Source organism: Diceros bicornis, chromosome 3 (genome assembly GCF_020826845.1).
Source record: "Diceros bicornis minor isolate mBicDic1 chromosome 3, mDicBic1.mat.cur, whole genome shotgun sequence".
Classification (NCBI taxonomy): Eukaryota; Metazoa; Chordata; class Mammalia; order Perissodactyla; family Rhinocerotidae; genus Diceros; species Diceros bicornis.
Genome location: NC_080742.1, coordinates 10,898,648 through 10,918,559, shown reverse-complemented (window position 1 = coordinate 10,918,559; position 19,912 = coordinate 10,898,648). Strand labels below are relative to the sequence as shown.

The 19,912-nt window shown below is 38.1% G+C and overlaps 2 protein-coding genes across 3 annotated transcripts in view; one reads left to right on the top strand and one right to left on the bottom strand.

Moving 5' to 3' along the window:
* The window catches only part of COG5 (component of oligomeric golgi complex 5), a 343,112-nt gene extending 340,442 nt beyond the window's left edge, over positions 1 to 2,670 (bottom strand). Inside the window, exon 1 of one of the 2 annotated variants that reach the window (XM_058523290.1) lies at positions 2,484 to 2,670. In XM_058523290.1, the coding sequence (XP_058379273.1) occupies positions 2,484 to 2,577 (94 nt within the window). In that variant the 5' untranslated portion in view covers positions 2,578 to 2,670. The remainder of the gene's footprint in view (positions 1 to 2,483) is intronic. The other variant, XM_058523280.1, reaches the window with a different exon arrangement.
* Positions 2,671 to 2,687: 17 nt separating this feature from the next.
* Positions 2,688 to 19,298, top strand: DUS4L (dihydrouridine synthase 4 like). The gene is made up of 7 exons (XM_058523330.1): positions 2,688 to 2,864; positions 7,704 to 7,840; positions 12,326 to 12,447; positions 14,246 to 14,363; positions 15,416 to 15,538; positions 16,638 to 16,864; positions 17,609 to 19,298. The coding sequence occupies exons 2-7, from the start codon at positions 7,725 to 7,727 to the stop codon at positions 17,854 to 17,856; spliced, it is 954 nt and encodes a 317-aa protein (XP_058379313.1). The 5' UTR covers positions 2,688 to 2,864; positions 7,704 to 7,724; the 3' UTR covers positions 17,857 to 19,298.
* Positions 19,299 to 19,912: the final 614 nt, after the last annotated feature.

The window sequence follows — 19,912 nt, the reverse complement described above, 5'->3', positions numbered from 1 at the left end:
AGAGAGAAAGAAAGAGACACAGAAGAGTATGGCAAAAACCATAAGAAGGGAGTTTACAGAAAGTAAGTGGTCAGCAGTGTCAAAGACCTTACAAAGATCAAATACAACGAAGGCTGAATACTGGCCATTGGATATGGCATTTGAGGACTGACTGTCCTTAAAGAGAAAAGTCATATAATGCCTCTATTTTATAGTTTTCGCATTCGTATAGGAGGCACATCAGAAACAGCTCACAAATTTTCAAACTACGCATCTGCTCACCAACCCTATCAATCTTATCTTCTATCACTGGCAGATCCCTGACATAGTACATCACTGTTCCTGATGGAAATGTTTAATTCCTTAGGAATGCTGTGAGGGATGGGTAGAGTGAACCACTGATTTAGGGGCAAACTGAAGAAGACAAGCATCTAAAGGAAACTGGAAAAGAGCACTTAGAGAATTCTTAAAAAGAGCATGGAACTCACAAGCCACATGAGGAAAGTATTTCAAGAAAGTCAAACCCTTTTACAAGTAAGATAAGGACCAAAAAAGTGTCCATTTGATTTATCCACAAGGAAGTCACTGGAGACCTTGGCAAAGTGACTTTAATGGCATAGAAAGAAGGTGACTGGGTCCTTGAGACAAGAAGAAAACCCAGAGCACAAGAGGAGGGACTGCCCTTAGGAAGGAATAGAGACCACTTCCGCTGTAATTGAAAATACAAGGGAAAAAAGAAAAGATGGTTGCAGGTTTAGGTTTATAGTTAGGTTTAGATCAGGTTTATAGGTTTGATGGCAAGAAATGGAGGAAGCTCACATTTGCTGGATTCTCCATTTTTTTAGGGAAGTAGAAAGTCATCTGTGGAGCTTGAAAGGAGAGGTTTGAAAGAGTAAAGAAGATTTAAATAATCACTGTGGAAGACGGGAAAGAGAACTAAATAGGAAAATACAAATGGCAGAATTGAGGACTATTTACCCTCCAAAAACTGATTACAATTCCTGGAATGCACCCTACTGAAATATATCTCTATGTCTGGCATGTGTTGTTTCTTCCACTTCTTGACATGGGGAAGTTCTATTTAGACTTCAAAACCAACTTCATCTAGAAAGCCTTTCCTGACACTCCCTTAGCCACTCCCAGTTATCATCCTCCTCTGTACTAATGTTTTACTTTGTATACAATTCTACTGCTACCCTTACAACACTATATTACAGTGCCTACCTTTATTTCTCTACAAGACTATTTCCCCAACTAAACTGATGAGCTACTTGAGGGTGGGAATTGCACACATATCAGGAGCTCAAAACTTGGTTAAACTGCATTTAAATTAAGATACAAAGATGCATTAGATAGAGAACCTAACCTAGAGAATCTCACAATCTAGTTCAGGAAACAACATCATTAGTAAGTTCTGATAAAAGTATATAAATTATCAGGAGAAGGCCAGTAATTAAGGACAATAAAAAAATATACAATAGTTGGAGAAAACAATAATTTAGAACTTTATTTCATTCGTTTACAACCAACTTTGGTCTACTAATGTGTGCATAAGCTTTTTACTGTGATGTTCAATTTAAAAAACATTTATCCTGCACCTACTGTATGCAAGGTACTGTTATTAACACTGTGGAATATAAAAAACGGTTTTACAATGCAGTAGAAAAGATTAAGTATACAAATTATTTTAATACGAGGTAAAATGTGATGGCGATTACAGAATAAAACTGAGAACAGACGACAAGAGTCTTAGGAATTTGAACTTTATTGTGAAGGATAAGATATTTGAGGCATGTTAACTGGATTAATAACACAATTTAATGTGCTTCTCAAATGTTCTATGTTTAACTCATCTTCTTATTTCTAGCAACTTCTGTCCAAAACTATCAATAAACCTGACAATACACACGTTTTATTCCAGCCTGAACCAATGCTCTGAACCCTCCCCCACGTATGGTTGTGGATAAACTCCTTGTAAAAACACACACACACACACACACACACAAATGAACCTGCAAGTGGGGCCACCTGTGTAGTCCAAGAATTTGTTAAGAGGGGATGTTTCCAACTCTACTTAAAAATGAGGCCCTCTTTCATTAAGCGTCTGTCAGCTCTTCTAGGTCTTACACTTTTCGTGGGATCGAATGCTTCACCCTTTCATCACGAACTACGGCAGCAGACGGTGGCTGCCAACATGGGTCACCGGGTGCGGGGTCCCCGGACATCAGGGGAGCCCCAGGCGCGCGGAGCGTAGAGCTGATATGCGGCGCAACCAGAAACCAGGTGTCCCCAGGCCACCCGGACAGGAAGGGGCCACCGAGTCCCTGGGGAAAGAGGTTGGCGAGGCAGCACCCAGACGCCGGGGGGCCGGGCGGAGGGGAGTGGTCACGTCGAGACAGGAAAACTTTCTGCAAAGCGACGGGTTGAGTCCCCCACCCGGGCTCAGGTGCGGAGCAGAACAGACCCCCCCAGCCCCACGACCCGGCCAGACCCTGACTCCTTACCGTCCTGCAGGAGCTCCCGAACGGTCGCTGCAGCCGCTCCAGAGCCCAGAAACCCATGGCCAGCCACAGCAACGCCACCGTCGCCACCTTCCATGTTGGCAGGTGCCGGGGTGATGGCGTCAGCAGCGGGCCCGCCCTGCCTAGGTGATGACGCAGAATCTGGGCGCCGCCCGCTCCGCCCAGCTCCAGGCTCCTGGCCGGCCTAGTGAATCTGCTCAGCTGTGGTGGCTGGACTGACCGTGGCCGGGAGCAGCTTGGGTCCTGGAGGGGCGGGCGTCGAGGGCCCAGCGCACTGGGAAAGCCTTGGCCGCGGGGCCGGCGCTTTCCGCCGTTTCCCGCCGCGCCCCTGGGGCTGGTGTCGTTCCCCAGGTGGAACAGAAGGTGGGCTCCGGAACGTGGCCGCCGCGCTTCTCCCGAAAGCAAGTATTTAACCTGAGAACAGGGGCCTCTGGGTTGCAGGCAGGAGAGGAGAGCGGAGGTTGCTGGGAGCTTCGCTTGTACTCCACGAGCACAGCTGGTGGGAGTTAGTAGCTACCCAGCTGTATCTCACACGCCTTGGTGCGCAATCCTGGGGCAAAGGCAGGCGGGAAAAGCTTGGGGAGGAAAGTTGCCAGGGATGAGTCGTGGGGAGGATTAGGGAGAGCTGAGAGGAGATGAAGAAGGAAGACTGAACCAGGAAAAGACAAGCGGGACTCAGTCTCTGCCCTCCCTCCCATGAGACCATGACCTTATGCTTTTTCTACCTCTTCTCAGTTTCAGCCACGTGCTGTGAGCGACGCCAACCTTTTTCTTATTACAAACTGATGGATTTTCCATATCTCAAATAAGAGTATTGAAGTTGTAAAATCATCAAGTTAGTTCCTATTATATCTTCTCCGCTGATACATCTGTATTATTCACCTCGATTTCTCCCAAGTTAAATACTGATAAATTAACAGGTCAGCCACACGTGTGCAAGAAGGTTAAACTTTCTTCGTAAAAAGAAAGTGTAATGTAATTTTTCCTTTGTGTACAATAGGTATGTACACAGGGAGCTAATTTTTCACAATTCCACAACTGCATGGTTCTCTTGATGCCATTTCAAGACGGTGCTATAATAGTACTTACCCTGTGCCAAACGCTGTTCTAAGTACTTTACAAATCTGAACACATTAAAAACTCATAACAACTCGAGCAAGTGTCATAGTACACTGCATTGTGCTTTCTCATCACTTTGTCTCAGAGGTTTTTCCCTAGTATAATTTGTTTGCTCTCAATCATGGTGTGGGTAGGATTGATCTGAAGGAAGGTCACACAAATTGCCAAAGGCAGTGTGCTCAGACTCACATTAGGTTTCCTTATCCGTGATACACAAAATTTGTTTTTAATAATTTTTGAATATTAATGATGAATAAGTATTATCTTTGAATTATGGATTGTTTTTCTTTCCTTGGCTTTTACACTGGAAGATTTTAGAAGAGTTGCATAATCATTCATTCAATGAAGAGCTTTGACCCCCTACTATACTCTCCAGCATGAGTTTACAACATAAGACTCAATCCCTGTCTTTTCCCAAAGGAGCTTTGGAGTATGTGGATTTATCTATTCCCAAGCTTGGTTGCTTGGGATTGAAATCACCTGGAGAGCTTTAAAAACCACTGATGCCTGCATCCTAAGCCCAGAGATTCACATTTAATTGGTCTAGACATGGTTTGGACATCTTGATTCTTTAAAACTCCCCAGATCATTCTAACGTACAACCAAGAGTGAGAACTACTGTTTTATTCATTCGGCAAATACATATTGAGGGAGGCCGCCTTTGTGCCATGTGCTGAGACTACAAGAATGAATAAGAAGGAAATTATTCTTGCTAAAGTCACTAATGACCTAGTTGCCATTGGACAGTTTTTAGTCTTTACTTTTTTGTGGTGTTTAAGATGCTTATCCCCTCCCTCTTTCATAACACTTTCCCCTTTCTTGGTTTTTGACTATGACTTTTCACGTTTATTCCTCCCAGCTCCAGAGTTCATCTCTCTGTCTCCCTTGCATTCTTTATTTTCCTTTTTTAACTTAAATGTTGGTGCTTCTAAGGATTTCTTGTGAGATATGGCATCCTTAAATACTTTGTCCATGTTTTTAGTTTCAACTTATTACCTAAAGGTTAAAGACTCTGGATCTATATCTCTAGTTTTTTCTTGAGCATCATATCTGTATCACCAGTTACGAGGCATCACCAACTGGAAATCCCATGAGCACCTCAAGTTCAGTGTGCCCAAATGTGAACTCATGTTTCCCTGTCAAAACCTATTCCTCCTCTGCTTCTGTATCTCATTGGTTGGAATTGCCATTCACCCAGTCTCTAAAGCCAAAAGTGTACACATCATCTTAGAATTCTCTTATTACATGACATGTGCTGTCATCGAGTGATTTACACCTCCTGAATATCCTGCCAGCTTATTTTTATTTCTAGATAGCTCTTAAATGTGTTCCCTTTCCTCTATCCTCACTCCCAGAGTCCCAGATCAGATACTCATTATGCATGGCCTGGTCTACTACAATGGCCTCTTTACTGATATTTTGCCAACAGCCCTACCCACTCCAGTGAAATCTTTCTAAATCAGAAATCTGATCAAGTCATTTCCCTGCTAAAATATTTCAATACAATATTTCAATAAAATATTTTTATACAACTAGTATACAAGGAGAGAGAGACAGCCTGTAGAAAAATATCTGGTATACCCTTGGAAATATCTCATATGCACATGTTGAGTGCATATGTTAAAATCACCTACAGAGGAGGAAAAATGGTTAAGAACCAAGGCCCTACAGTATAAAATCTAAAAAATTTTTACCTAGTATAAAAGGCCCATGACTATCTAGGCTCTCTCCCTCTCTAGTCTAGTTACAACTCAAGCAACACTGAACTACTAATGGTTCACGGAAAACATCAAGCATTTTTATGCCTCTAAAGGCTTTATGTGTGTTGTGCTCTGTAACTAGACACTTCCCATCTCCCATGCAGTGTCAGCTCAAGCTTTTCCTCCTCCGCTATTGATAACTTCTCTCACTTCTCTAGACAGTTATTTCCACAATGCTTAAATTGTGTGTGTGTGTGTATTAGAGCTATTTTATGTGCGTCTAATGCTAATACATTTTTAAGGACACAGGAAATGTATTTTCTTCTGTATTCCCAACATGTAGCAGGAACTTAATATTTGTTATATGAATAAAAACATGCCCATGCCCTTAAAAACTCAGGAAGAGACAGATGTGTTATTAGTATACTCTATAAAAGTAATTGCGAATGCACATGATAACAGAGGAGTGTCTAGGGCATAGTGGGTAAATAAGATCAGCTGGGATTCAGAGAAGATTGTCAGAGTCATCAAGATGGGAGATTATGCGTACAGAAACTGGGGCAATGAAGATGTGCTCAAGACTTAATTAAAGGTACCACTTGGTTGACACACTTGAGGGAAATGGAGAAGTGGAGGACAAGCCTCAGGTTTCTGACTTGAGTGAGTAGGGATAGATGGTGATGGCATAACTAGGATATGAAATGCAAGAGAAAAACAGCTTTGACTCATGGAAAGGAAACGACCTTTCTGTTGCTTTATACTTAGCCTGTGTAGGTGGCTTACATCTTTCTAATCATGAATTTTCTTTTTTTTTTGTGAGGAAGATCAGCCCTGAGCTAACATCCATGCCAATCCTCTTTTTGCTGAGGAAGACTGGCCATGAGCTAACATCTGGCAGATTTTCCTCCACTTTTATGTGGGACGCCGCCAGAGCATGGCCTGACAAGCGGTGCCTCCGTGCGCGCCCGGGATCCGAACGTGGGCCACACCAGCAGCGGAGCGCGCATACTTAACCACTACGCCACAGGGCCGGCCCCTCTAATCATGAATTTCCATTAAAAAAAAAAGATAAGAAGCTAATAATTTTGTCTAAATTTTTTTAAGTCAGACTGATTGAACAGTGATCAGTAAAACTAGTTTATCTTATTCCAGCTGTATACTCTACCTAAGGAAATTGAAATTATTGGTTTATATTTAAGTTATATCAGTACTTTCAGGATTAGCCAGGCCTTTTGAAAGTCGGCCCATATCTGTTTCTAAGTTACTAAGGCCAAAAACTGGAATATGGAAAGCAGCCAACACTATTAAATGATAGGATTTTAAGGAGAGGAACTGTAAAACACTTATAAACTATGTAATTTAATCACTTGTAGCTCTTTGGGCATAAAAGTGATTTACTATGCAATTATGTAATTACAACTGATTTTCGCTACATAATACCGTTATTTAAATTTTTAAAAATAATAAACATCTGTTTGCCTTATGATTCAAATACAAAGAGTAGGATTTGAGGATAAGAATAAACATTAAACATACCAGTATATCTTTTGAAATGCTAACTGCTTAAACTTGTTCTATGAATGCCATTTAACTTTCCTGGATAAAACAAGATATTTCCAAGTTCCAGACGTACACAGTATTATACATGAAATGATTCAAATCAAATTTCTTGGTTTATCAGTGCCAAACAAAGTAACATGGAAAACTTAAAAAGTAACATGAGGGGCCAGCCCCATGGCTTAGTGGTTAGGTGTGAGCGCTCCGCTACTGGCAGCCCGGGTTCCGATCCCGGGCGCACACCCACGCACTGCTTCTCCGGCCATGCTGAGGCTGCGTCCCACATACAGCAACTAGAAGGATGTGCAACCATGACATACAACTATCTACTGGGGCTTTGGGGGGAAAAAAAAGGATTGGCAATAGATGTTAGCTCAGAGCCGGTCTTCCTCAGCAAAAAGAGGAGAATTAGCATGGATGGTAGCTCAGGGCTGATCTTCCTCACAAAAATTAAAAAAAAAAAAGTAACATGAAAAATCAAAATGGTATTCTAGAAAAGAAATCTTGTCGTTTGCCATTTCCACATGAGCATTTATTAATTTGAGAAGAAAAGGTTACGATAGTGGGTTAAGTATAGAACTTGAAGCTGTTAGCATTTGACTTAAACAAGTGTAATTTGTACAGTGTGCTAAAAACTATCAGTGACTTATAAATAGAGGCAGAATTCAGTAGTTTCCTATTTGATACTGTGAAAAAAAACTGAAAAGATTCCTGAGCCCATAAGTCTGATGAAAAAATATATTCTTGGCAATTGAAATTGTTACAATGATGGGAATTCATCTAGTGAAAGTACCTTTTCTCCATGCAAACTGATTGTCTTTTTCAGATTTGAAACAGATCTGTATTCATGAAGAGTGACTGCACACAAACTACAACATGTCAAGAAAGAAAAAAAGATCCAATAGAAATGTTGCATTCTGGGCAGCTGGTAAAAGTCTGTGCCCCAATGGTTCGATATTCAAAGTAAGTATTGTCAAATGGTTAATGAGCTAAGATGTGATTTCCTTTTTATGCTCTGACTTTTTTAAAGTAAGACCACCCCACCACATGGGATCTTCGAACGCCTAGTTCTGGGATCATGATCTAGGCTTGAGTTCTGGTGCTACCACCCGCCTGTATGTGTGGCCCTGGTAAACAGTTAACTGTTTCCAAGCTTCACTCCTTATATCTATAAAAATGGTAGTGCTTATAACGCCCACCTTTAAAGATAATAGTGGATATTAAATATACGTTATATAATATAAATACATATACATATATATAAAAACATTTACGCATATGTTTTTGTGTGAACATAAGTCTTCATTTGTCTGGTAGAAATCCCCAGGACTGCAATTGCTGACTCATATGGTAGTTGTATGTTTAGCTTTTTAAGAAACTGCCAAACTTTTCCAGAGTGACTGTACCATATTATGCTCCCACCAACAACTTAGGAGGAATCTAGTTTTTTCTCATCCTCACCCCAACTTTTAATAATGCCACTTTTTTTTATTTTAGCCATTCTGATAGGTGTGCAGTGATATCTCATTGTGGTTTTACTTTCCCTTTCCTTTATGGCTAATGATGTTGAACATCTTTTGATGTTTCATTTATCATCTATATATTGTTGAAGAAATGTTTCTTCATGTATTTCACCCACATTCTAATTGGATTGTTTGCTTTTTTACTATTGAGTTGTTTATTTTTAATTTTTGATTGTGGTAAAATACAACATAAAATTTACCATTTGAAACATTTTTAAATGTACAGTTCAATAATGTAGCTACATTCACATTGTTGTACATACAATCTCTAAAACTCTTTCCATCTTACAAAACTAAAACTCTATACCCGTTAAACAATAACTTCACCTTCCTCTACCCCTAGCAACCATCATTCTACTTTTTTGCTCTTTGAATTTGACTGCTCTAGGTACCTGATTATATGTGGAGTCATACAGTATTTGTGTTTTTGAGACTGGCTTATTTCACTGAGCATAATATCCTCAAGGTTCATCCATGTTGTGGCATGTATCAGAATTTCCTTCCTTTTTAAGGCTGAATAATATTCCATTGTGTGTGTGTGTATATATATATATGTATATATATATATATACACACACACTACATTTTGTCTATCCATTCATCCATTGATGCACACTTGGGTTACTTCCATCTTTTGGCTATTGCAAATAATGCTGCTGTAAACGTGGATGTATCAATATCTCTTTGAGGCCCTGCTTTCAATTCTTTGGGGTATATACCCAAAAGTGGAATTGCTAGATCATATGGCAATTCTATTTTTAAATTTTTGAGAAATCGCCATGCTGTTTTCCATAGCAGCTACACCATTTTACATTCCCATCAGCAGTGCAGGAGTGTTCCAATTTCTCAACACTTGTTATTTTCTGGGGGGTGGGGGGGAGGTGTTTTTTATAGCCATCCTAATGAGTCTGAAGTGGTATCTCATTGTGGTTTTGATTTATATTTCCCTAGTGATATTGAGCATCTTTTCATGTGCTTTTTGGCCATTTGTATATCTTCTTTGGAGAAATGTCTATTCAAGTCCTTTGCCCATTTTTGAATCAGGTTATTTGATTTTTTGTTGTTGAGTTTTTGTTTACTATTGAGTTTTGAGAATTCTCTATATATTCAAGATACTACTCTTTTGTTAGATATGTGGTTTGCAAATATTTTCTCCCAGTATGTGGCTTCTCTTTTCATCCTCTTAAAAGAGTCTTTTGCAGAACAGAAGTTTTTTATTTAATGATGAAGTCCATTTTATCAATTTTTCCTTTTGTAAACTGTGCTTTTGTTGTGAAATGTAAGAAATCTTTATGTAGCTCTAGATCCTAAAAATTTTCTCCTTTGTTTTTTTCTAAAAGTCTTATAGTTTTATGTTTTACTTTTAAGTCTATGATCAGCTTTGAGTTAATTTTTGTGAAAGTGTGAACTTAGGTTGAGGTTCATTTTTTTGCCTATGGATGTCTAATTACTCCAGCACCATTTGTTGAAGAGGCTGTCTTTCCACTATTGAATTGCTTCTGCATCTTTATCAGAAATCAGTTGGGTGGGTTTGTTTGGTTCTTTTTCTGGATTTTCTGTTCTGTTCCATTGATCCATGGGTCTATCCCTCCACCAATACTGCAGTCTTGATTACTATAAGTATATAATAAATCTTGAAATTTGGTAGACTTATTTGCCCCAGTTTTTCTTTTTCAGAATTGTTTTAGCTATTCTAGTTCCTTTGCCTTTCTAAATAAATTTTATTTTTTTGTGAGGAAGATCAGCCCTGTGCTAACATCTGCCAATCGTCCTCTTTTTTTTTTTTTTGCTGAGGAAGACTGGCCCTGGGCTAACATCTGTGCCTGTCTTCCTCCACTTTATATGGGACGCCGCCACAGCATGGCTTGCCAAGTGGTGCGTCGGTACACGCCCAAGATCCGAACCAGCGAACCCTGGGGCTGCCGCAGCGGAGTGCGCACACTTAACCTCTTGTGCCACCTGGCCGCCCCCCTAAATAAATTTTAGAATGATCTTTTCTATATCTACAGAAAACCTTGCTGGAATTTTCATAAGAACTATATTAAATATATATATCACTTTAGGGAGAATTGAATTTCTCTCAATTCATGCACACAGTATGTCTCTCCATTTATTTAGATCTTCTTTGATTTCTTTCATCAGTGTTGTATAGTTTTCAGCGTACAAATTCTGTACATGTTTTGTAAGACTTAACACCCAGTTACTTTATACTTTGAATTTCAGTGCCCATGTGTTCAGTGCTGGTGTGTAGAAATAAAGCTGATTTTTGTATGTTGATCTGGTATCCTGAGAACATGCTAAATTCACTTTTATTGGTTCTAGGAGGTTCTTTTTGCAAATTCCTTGGGATTATCTATGTAGACAATCATGTCACCTGCAAATAGGGATAGTTTTACTTCTTCCTTTCCATTATATGCCTTTTATATCTTTTTCATGCTTTATTACACTGAGTAGAAGTTACAGCACTATGTTGAATAAGAGTGATGAAAGCAGACATCTTTGCCTTGTTCTGATCTTGTTCTGCCTTTCATCTTCAAGCATAAGTTAGCTGTAGAAATTTTTGTGGATGCTCTTTATCATGTTGAGAAAGCTCCTTCTATTGTTTTTCTGAGAGTTTTAAAATCATGAATGCGTATTGTTTTGTCAAAACCTTTTTCTGCATCAATTGATATAATCATATGATTTTTCTTCTTTCGCCTGTTAATATGGTAGATTACATTGATTGATTCTGAATATTGAACCTTTGGTTTTAATCGGCTTTTTCTGACACCACCATAGCAGGGAAAGGATGAGAAGGCACCACTTCATTATTATCCGGTGGAGGTAAAAGTCCAGGTTCCCCACTTGGTCACCTTTGACACTCTGGGGGCAGGGGCCTCCTCATTACTGCTGAGCAGAAGTGAGAGTTCCAGCTCCCCGTGGAGGGGGTGGCCTGGTAACTGCTGGACAACGATGAAAGTCCTGGCTCTTCACTAAGCATCCTCTGACACTACTCCAGTTAGGAGGGACAAGGGCACCTCGCTACTGCTGGGTAGGTGCGGAAGTCCAGGCTCCCCAGGTAGTCTCCACTGATACCACTGGTGGGACCTTGTTACTGGCTAGCAGGAATTAAAGTTCCAGCTTCCTAGCTGGCCTTTTCTGACATCACCATGTAGGGTGTTGGAGAACCTTGTTACAGTCTTGGAAAGGTAGAAGACTAGGCTCCCCTCTTAACCTTTGTTTGTGGAGATGGGGACCACAGTTTTTTCTCTGGTGTTTGGCTGTAGTAGAGCCATTATTATCTAAAAGTTTTCTGTGTTGCCAGGCTTCCCCTTTCCTGGTCCTTTGGTTAGAAAAAGCAGACTTTTGTTGGGGCTGTTTTTGTCTGTACCCATTAGTATTTCTAGGTTGCCAGCTTCTTCAGCTTCGAGTCTGGAATATTTGAGGTAAAAAGTAAACCCAGGGAACTGACTTGTCAGTCCTCAGGTCACTAGACGTCTGCTCTCTTCTCTCCACCTTTCAGAGTTTTCTTTTTTTTTTTTTTTTCCCCTTTCTCTTCCCAAAGCCCCAGTAGATATTTGTATGTCATAGTTGCGCATCCTTCTAGTTGCTGTATGTGGGACGCCGCTTCAGCATGGCCGGACAAGCGGTGCCGTGGTGCGCACCCAGGATCCGAACCTGGGCTGCCAGTAGCCGAGCGTGCGCACTTGACCGCTAAGCCACGGGGCCAGCCCCTCAGAGTTTTCTTATGTTTGTTTTATATATAATATTCCAGGGATTTTAGTTATACTAAGCTGGAAGAATAGGGAAAAACACGTCTACTCCATCTTCCCATAGGCAGAACTTTTCTCTAATAAATATTTAATGATTAAATTAAACTTGGAAGGGCATATGATTATGGTGATTTTAGTACTAAATGCCTAATTAAAGTTTTATATGCTCACAGGTTGGCTTTTAGAACACTAGTAAGAAAATACAGTTGTGATCTGTGCTATACACCAATGATAGTTGCTGCTGATTTTGTCAGATCCATAAAAGCCAGAGACAGTGAATTTACCACAAACCAAGGTATGTGAAACCCAGAGTTTACTGACTTTGTAAAACATTAAAAAAAACCCTCAACTATCTTGTCTAATCAGAGACAATACAATTCACATATTTTACTTTAAAATCTTTTAGTTTTTTGTTTTTTTAATATGTTTTTACTCGGTGCCTTATAAACTGTGGATGATATATCAAAGTGTAAGGTCAGCCTTCCTTAGGGCCCCTATCCTCTCACCAGGACTCCAGATTAGATTCCTATCTCACTGCCTCCAGTCTTGTCCCATTCCAAACTATCTTCCAATCAGCCCAAAGTGACCTTTCTAAAATGTAAGTTTGATCACATCTCTTCCCTCCTTAAAATCCTTCTTGGACCTCTCATTGCCTAAAGCAATGGTTCTCAAAGTGTAATTCCCCAGACCAGGATCATTATCAGGAAATGTGTTAGAAATGGAAATTCTCAGGCTCTACCCCTGACCCAGTGAATCAGGAACTCTGGGTATGTCGTCCAGCGATATGTTTTAAGAAGCCCTCCAGGTGATTCTGAGCTTGCTAAAGGTTGAGAACCACTGGACCAAAGAGTAAAATTCCAGCACCTGTGGATAACATACACCATTCTTCATGATTTAGCCTCTGAATGCCTCCTCTGCAGCTTTATCTTCTCTCAGTTTCTTTCCACAGCCCACCAACTTTATTCTGCAAAAATACTAAGTTATTTTAAGTCCCTGAATATACGCTGTCCTCTCATACTTCTCTACCTAGAATGTCCCCCTCAGCCATGCCTGTCCCCCAGATCCCTGTCTCTCTCTCTGGCAAATGACAGTTCATGCTTCTTAATCCACCTCTTAAAGTTTGTGGCCAAGGAACTCTGCTGATCACCCTACATCCATGTCCTCTCTCTTAAGCACCAGCTTTTTGTTGTACTTAATCATGTTGTTAGTGCCATCAGGCACAAATATACTCAGACTAAACCAAAAAGTGGGAAAAATATTTATAATATTTTTGATAGATAGCTGAGCTAATTTCTTTTTTATAAAAATTTAAATAATAAGAAAGGACAACTAAAAGAAAAATTGCTCATAGAAAACTGTGCAAAGAATAGAGAGAGTGAGCCCACAAATAAAAATATACACTGTTGGGTATACAATGTGGGATAAGTTATGAGGAAACAAGAATTTTCATCCATATTGGTGTGTATCTATATTGGTAAACTCTTTCGAAAGAAAATTTTGCAATATCTATCAAAATGTTAAATGCTTATCCAACAGTTACACTCCTAGGAATTTACTCTATGGATATACTCGCAAAAGCATATATGTAAGAGTATCCTCATCACAGCATTGTTTGCAAGAGCCAGAAATGAAAAACAATCTAGAAGGACACTATATGATCCACTCATACAGTGGAATATGCCACTAAAAAGAAGAAAATCTGGTCTGAGTAGAGCTCCCAGATACATCAGGGGAAATAAAAGCGGTAGGCATATCAACATATATACATAGAATGTTCACATTTGTTTATATTTTACTGGTATACATAAAATTGTTCTAGAATAAACTAGTTCTCACCTTTGGGAAAGAGGTCTGTCAAGAGTGTTGTACTTTTCATTTTATCAAATTTTATACTGTTTGAATTTGTACTAAATGTAAATTGCTTTTAAATTAAAATATTTAAAATTATTTTAATGCTATCTTGTTGGAACAGATGGTTCTTAGGCTAAAAATAGTTATTGTTTTTTATCCTGTACACACATTAGCGTTTGGTATCTGGTGTGTGTGTGTGCGCGTTTCTGTGGATTTTAATGTGGAGCTATTCGTTTCATCAGGTGATTGCCCATTGATTGTTCAGTTTGCTGCTAATGATGCAAGACTTTTATCTGATGCTGCTCGTATAGTCTGTCCTTATGCGAATGGAATAGACATTAACTGTGGTTGCCCTCAGAGGTAAAGCTCAAAGAAGTTGGAAGAATTTTCAAAAAGCTTAGAAAAAAACTATGTGAACATGGTAAACTATCTTTCTAGTTTTCCAAGAATTAAAAAAGTAAGAAACTTGGGCTCTAAATAAAAAGAAAGAAAAAAATAAGGAAATATTATTTAGGAACATACCCACAAAGGTGTTTTCAGATGGCTAAAACAACGTATAGACCCTTGACAGCTGTTTTGTCCCACCTCACCAGTAGAATATTTTTAATGCATGGATCTGCCTTGAACCTTATCCATAAGTAGTATCTAAGGTTTGCAGCAAGCCCTAAAATGTATTTTTACTGCCATGTCAGGCATACTTGCTCTAGAAAGTATGATTCTGTGATTTGAGAGATCACCACTTGTTTTCTCCTAATTAGTTTTCTTTATAAGAATACCTTTTTATAATTACCTTTTTTTCCTATACCACAGTTATTTGGTTGAGTCTAAGTAACTGGGTGTTGATAGCATGTCCTTAATTTGACAACAGTATCCCTCCTTCCTGGCACTGTACTAGATTATCTGTCAATAATTCAAAATGTATCCAAAGAATAAAATCAAGGTTTTAATTAACAGCATAATCCAAATCAGATTACACATATTTGTATACTCATTAGGAGAGTTAAATAAGCTGTTTAATGGTGTTGGAATGCTGTAAGCCAAAAATATCTTTCTACTATTAAGACTAATAAAACCTCTCGTTATGTACAATAAACATCAAATTTGGAATTTAAAAAATCTGAAGTAATTGCAGTTAATTACAAATACTTAAATCTGTTTTGGTTGAATGAATTTTAATTTAATTTTCTTACTTGCCAATGAAAACCATTTCCCATAAGTATTTTTTGATCTGGGAACATGTTTTCCTAATGTGATATTGATCCACTTAGAAATGTTGGATCTATGAATTGAAAAAATCTGATTTCATTCTAAATCGCTAGAGAAATGGATAAGTGCACTTACAGTGCTTTTAGAATTGTATTTTCTCTCCCATCTATTTGCAATTTATTTGTTATTGTGTTTGCTTTATAAAGGTGGGCAATGGCAGAAGGTTATGGAGCTTGCTTAATAAACAAGCCAGAACTTGTTCAAGATATGGTGAAACAAGTAAGAAATCAAGTGGAAAATCCCAGATTTTCCGTATCTATTAAAATAAGGTAAAAACAATATTTTAATCTATTGACAAGATAGTCCATTATTTAGGAAATAAAAGAATATTCCTTTTGTCTGGGGGTAAGGGGATCTATCCTTAATAAATTGGTGGCTGGTATATGGAAATGTTGAAACAAGACATTTAGTAGATGAATATATACCATAATTTTTATTTACAATTCAGAACAACTTCCTCTTTGTGTTTTTTAACAGAAATTAAAACATCCCTTTATTATTAAAAACTTTCCCCCAAAAGAAACCCTCAACTTGTTCCATGTACTATTTAATTAACAGTAAGAAACCTTCCTGGTACCAAGAGGAGAAAATAGGAATGATATTTGCAATAAAATTTCACAACAAAAAGAAAATAAACCAGGAATTGGTTTTTTGGTGACAGGTTAAAAACATATCTCAAGATAAAGTATTATATTCTCCCACTTGTGGATTGGGGCATGCACAGCAAATATTAGCATAGCATCTTTCAATTCGTCTGTGACAGGACTTTGCTGACTTTTTCAGTTATCAAAGCCAAAAAAGGGCCAGCCCCGTGGCTTAGCGGTTGGGTGCACACGCTCCGCTGCTGGCGGCCCAGGTTCGGATCCCGGGCACGCACCAGTGCACCGCTTCTCCGGCCACGCTGGGGCTGCGTCCCACATGCAGCAACTGGAAGGATGTGCAACTACGACATACAACTATCTACTGGGGCTTTGGGGAAGAAAAAAAAAAGGAGGAAGATTGGCAATAGATGTTAGCTCAGAGCCGGTCTTCCTCTGAGCAATAAAAGAGGAAGATTAGCACGGATATTAGCTCAGGGCTGATCTTCCTCACCAAAAAAAAAAAAAAAAAGGCCAAAAAAGAGGAGCACTAGGTAAGATAAAACTTATTTGTCATCCTATTGTTGCCAATAGTGAAATAGCTAAATTTGAAGGCTTAAATGGGAACTGATCCCTGAACAAAAACCTTACTGATAGTGGTGTGTAATGATAATATGAGTTAGCAAAGCTAACTAAATAATATATTAGATGACATATTTTATTTAGTTTATTAACTTTAGCATTAAGATTTATGTGCTGTGAAAAGATTGATATAATTTTTAAATTATAGGATCCATGATGACCTTACAAGAACTGTAGATCTTTGTCGAAAGGCTGAAGCAACGGGAGTTTCCTGGATTACAGTCCATGGAAGAACTGTTGAAGAAAGACATCAGCCAGTGCACTATGAGGCCATTAAAATAATTAAGGAAAACATGTCTATACCTGTAATTGCTAATGGAGACATCAGAAGCTTAAAAGAAGCAGAAAATGTGTGGCATATTACTGGGACAGATGGTAAGAAATAAGTACTTCAGTTTTTTGTCTTTTAATTAGCAAAAAAAAGTGGGAGTGGGAGAGTAATGTTAATGTGATTTTTATTATTTTTCTTTGAAACAGAGCCATATTTTCCTATTGGACTGATTTAAGCTAAGCAATTGATTAAAATGATGTTAACTCTTCTACTTAGAAATGATATATTTTAATTGGGGTAAATTAATTAAGTTACCTTTCTGCCACCATCATATCCAGTGAGTGACCAGTTAAGAATCTTCCAGATAGCCTATTAGTAAAAGAGAACACCTAGGATAGAAATGAGAGTTAGTGAACACAAGAGTGGTCACAGGAGCCAAAGGAACCCCAGACTGATATGCAGTTTCATTATCCTCTTAAGTTATTGGCATACTAAGCCCTGTGATACCTATTGCTAGATGGGAGAATGCAGATAAAGTTAACTTTAAGCAAACCCAATTTATGACAATCTGGATTTACCCTAAAAAATCTCTAAAGACTAATTGTTTAATGTGCAAGTCTTAAAAAAAAAAAGAAGAAAGAATTCCTATAAGTACATTTAAGCTTTCTTGGTTTACAAAAAGTATCAAAATAGTTTTATAATTGAATTAAACACACTAATATAAGGACATTGTGAAACCTTTTAATAATACTTTATTTTTTTAATATTCTCAGTTTGTTTCATTGACTTTGACCTCATAACCATGAGTTCTTAATGTGTGGACAAATATGATGTGCTTTAATTTGTAGGTGTGATGGTCGCAAGAGGACTTTTAGCAAACCCGGCCATGTTTGCTGGATATGAGGAAACCCCACTGAAATGCATCTCGGACTGGGTTGACATTGCTCTTGAACTTGGAACTCCTTATGTGTGTTTTCATCAACATTTAATGTACATGATGGAAAAGATAACTTCAAGGCAGGAAAAACGAGTATTTAACGCTTTGTCAAGCACATCAGCAGTCTTAGATTACCTTACAGACCATTATGGGATTTGACTGGACTTCCTAAATTATTTTAATATATACTTCATTTTATATCTACAGTGAAACCACCCAAGGTGGTTTAAAGGTTTTACTTTAAATCAGTGGCCCTCAAACATTAGTATAAAAACAGTACCCTGAGAGCATTTTTAAAAGTCAGTCCTAGACCCCATCCTCAGAGATTCTGATTCAGTACATCTCAAGGATGGACCCAAAATTTACAGTTTTAGAGAATACCCCAGGTGGTTCAAACATCCTAGTCATCCTAGGTCCAAACGTTGACAAACATTGTTCTGAATCCTATTGTGGATGTTAAAAAAGTAAGAAATTTTTTCCTAAAGGAATCGTGTTTTTAACATTTTTAAATAAATGAAACTTTTTAATACTAAAAGTATGGCTCATAGCATCTGTAAGTTAACATGAAGTATGTTTTTAATGATAGTAAGTGCAGAGAAGTGACAGAACAAATGCCAACATCTGTATAAAATGAAAAGGAACAAGAAATTCTGTATAGAATCGCATTCAGGGCTTCAATTAAAAATTCAAATTAGAAAATCAAACTGGTACTTCCTAACTCATGAATTACGCACCTCAAGGTATTTGTTTTAAATTGTATGTAAGTGAATTTAATTAGATGTGATGTTTAAAACTGAGATTCCATGAAACTCTTTAAATGACATGAAATTTGTTATATTTCAAGCCTTCTAGATCTTAGAAGATTGAGAGCTTAGTAAATATATCTGTACCTAAAATGATAAAATTAATTTAGCCCCCCCATAAGTATAAAAAATTTGGTAGCTAATTTGGAGATGATTATATATTTGAAATAATATTCCCTGGAGAATAGTAACCAGGTTTTATTTTTAATTTAAAAATCTAATTTTCATACCCTATTTTTAGTGATATTATTTTTATGCCTCCCAGCAGTTGATATAATTTTAACTTTAAAGTTCCATGGTTTGGGAATGTTACTAATAGAATTTTGTTATTGGTGAGTGTGCTACTACAAGAATTAAGTACCTCAGGTTAAAATAAAACAGTTCCTGGGGCCAGCCCAGTGGTGCAGCAGTTAAGTGCGAGAGCTCCACTTTGGCCGCCCGGGGTTCACAGGTTCGGATCCCAGGCACTCACCAGCGCACCACTTGTCAAGCCATGCTGTGGCAGCATCCCATATAAAGTAGAGGAAGCTGGGCATGGATGTTAGCCCAGGGCCAATCTCCCTCAGCAAAAAGAGAAGGATTGGCATTGGATGTTAGCTGAGGGCTGATCTTCCTCACAAAAAAATAAATAAATAAAACAGTTCTTAATTAAGATATCGGTCTATATAGCCAACATGAAAACTGTTATAAGAAGCCATTTATCTAAAACTGCTTAATTCAAGAGTTCGGAAATATTAAATAAATCAGTTTTTACATAAGCACTGCGTTGCCATATTTTTTGCTTAGGCACATTCTGTGCTTTCATTTTTCAATTAATGTATTTTTAAAGATAATTGGCTTTTTCATTTGATATGAGTAGTACATAAGCAAATAAGAAGCTATAGTCAAAACTTAGTCATTTTTATGTTTGTAAATTAAATTTACAAATTATGTTTGTACATTATGAAGTGAATTATACTAGTGTTGTGGGCATGGTAGCATAATTAGAGTAAGGTGCACAGCCTTTCAAAGGAACCGGTGTGGAAGGGCAAGCAGTCCTAAATGTGTTTTTTTTTTAAAAAAAAAAAACCTTCCTTATGGTTAATTTATGTTCAGTCTTCTCTTTTATATGTGATCAAGTATATTTGTGATAAGAAAAAGCACCGACGTACACGTGTTTTTATATTCTATAATTACCTCTTTATTTTCATCATTTGCTTAATGTTCCCAAAATAATTGTCTCCAGTAGGATAATACTTTTATTTGCATTCCTGATATGTCAATATTGAAAAAAAATCTTTAATAACTCGAGTGTATTCACGCGATTTGAAAAAATGGAAAATAATAAGAATATACCCATACCCACATTGTTTCCTTTCCTGTCAGTCCCCAAACATCACCCTAAAGTTTATTGCCTCCTCGCGGCCCATGGA

Bases quoted from the DNA above. Each gene is read 5' to 3' on its own strand.
- DUS4L (XM_058523330.1), top strand. From the start codon at position 7,725: ATGAAGAGTGACTGCACACAAACTACAACATGTCAAGAAAGAAAAAAA. The intron at 12,448-14,245 runs GTATGTGAAACC...TCGTTTCATCAG, and splicing joins TGAATTTACCACAAACCAAG to GTGATTGCCCATTGATTGTT. The intron at 15,539-16,637 runs GTAAAAACAATA...TTTAAATTATAG, and splicing joins TCCGTATCTATTAAAATAAG to GATCCATGATGACCTTACAA.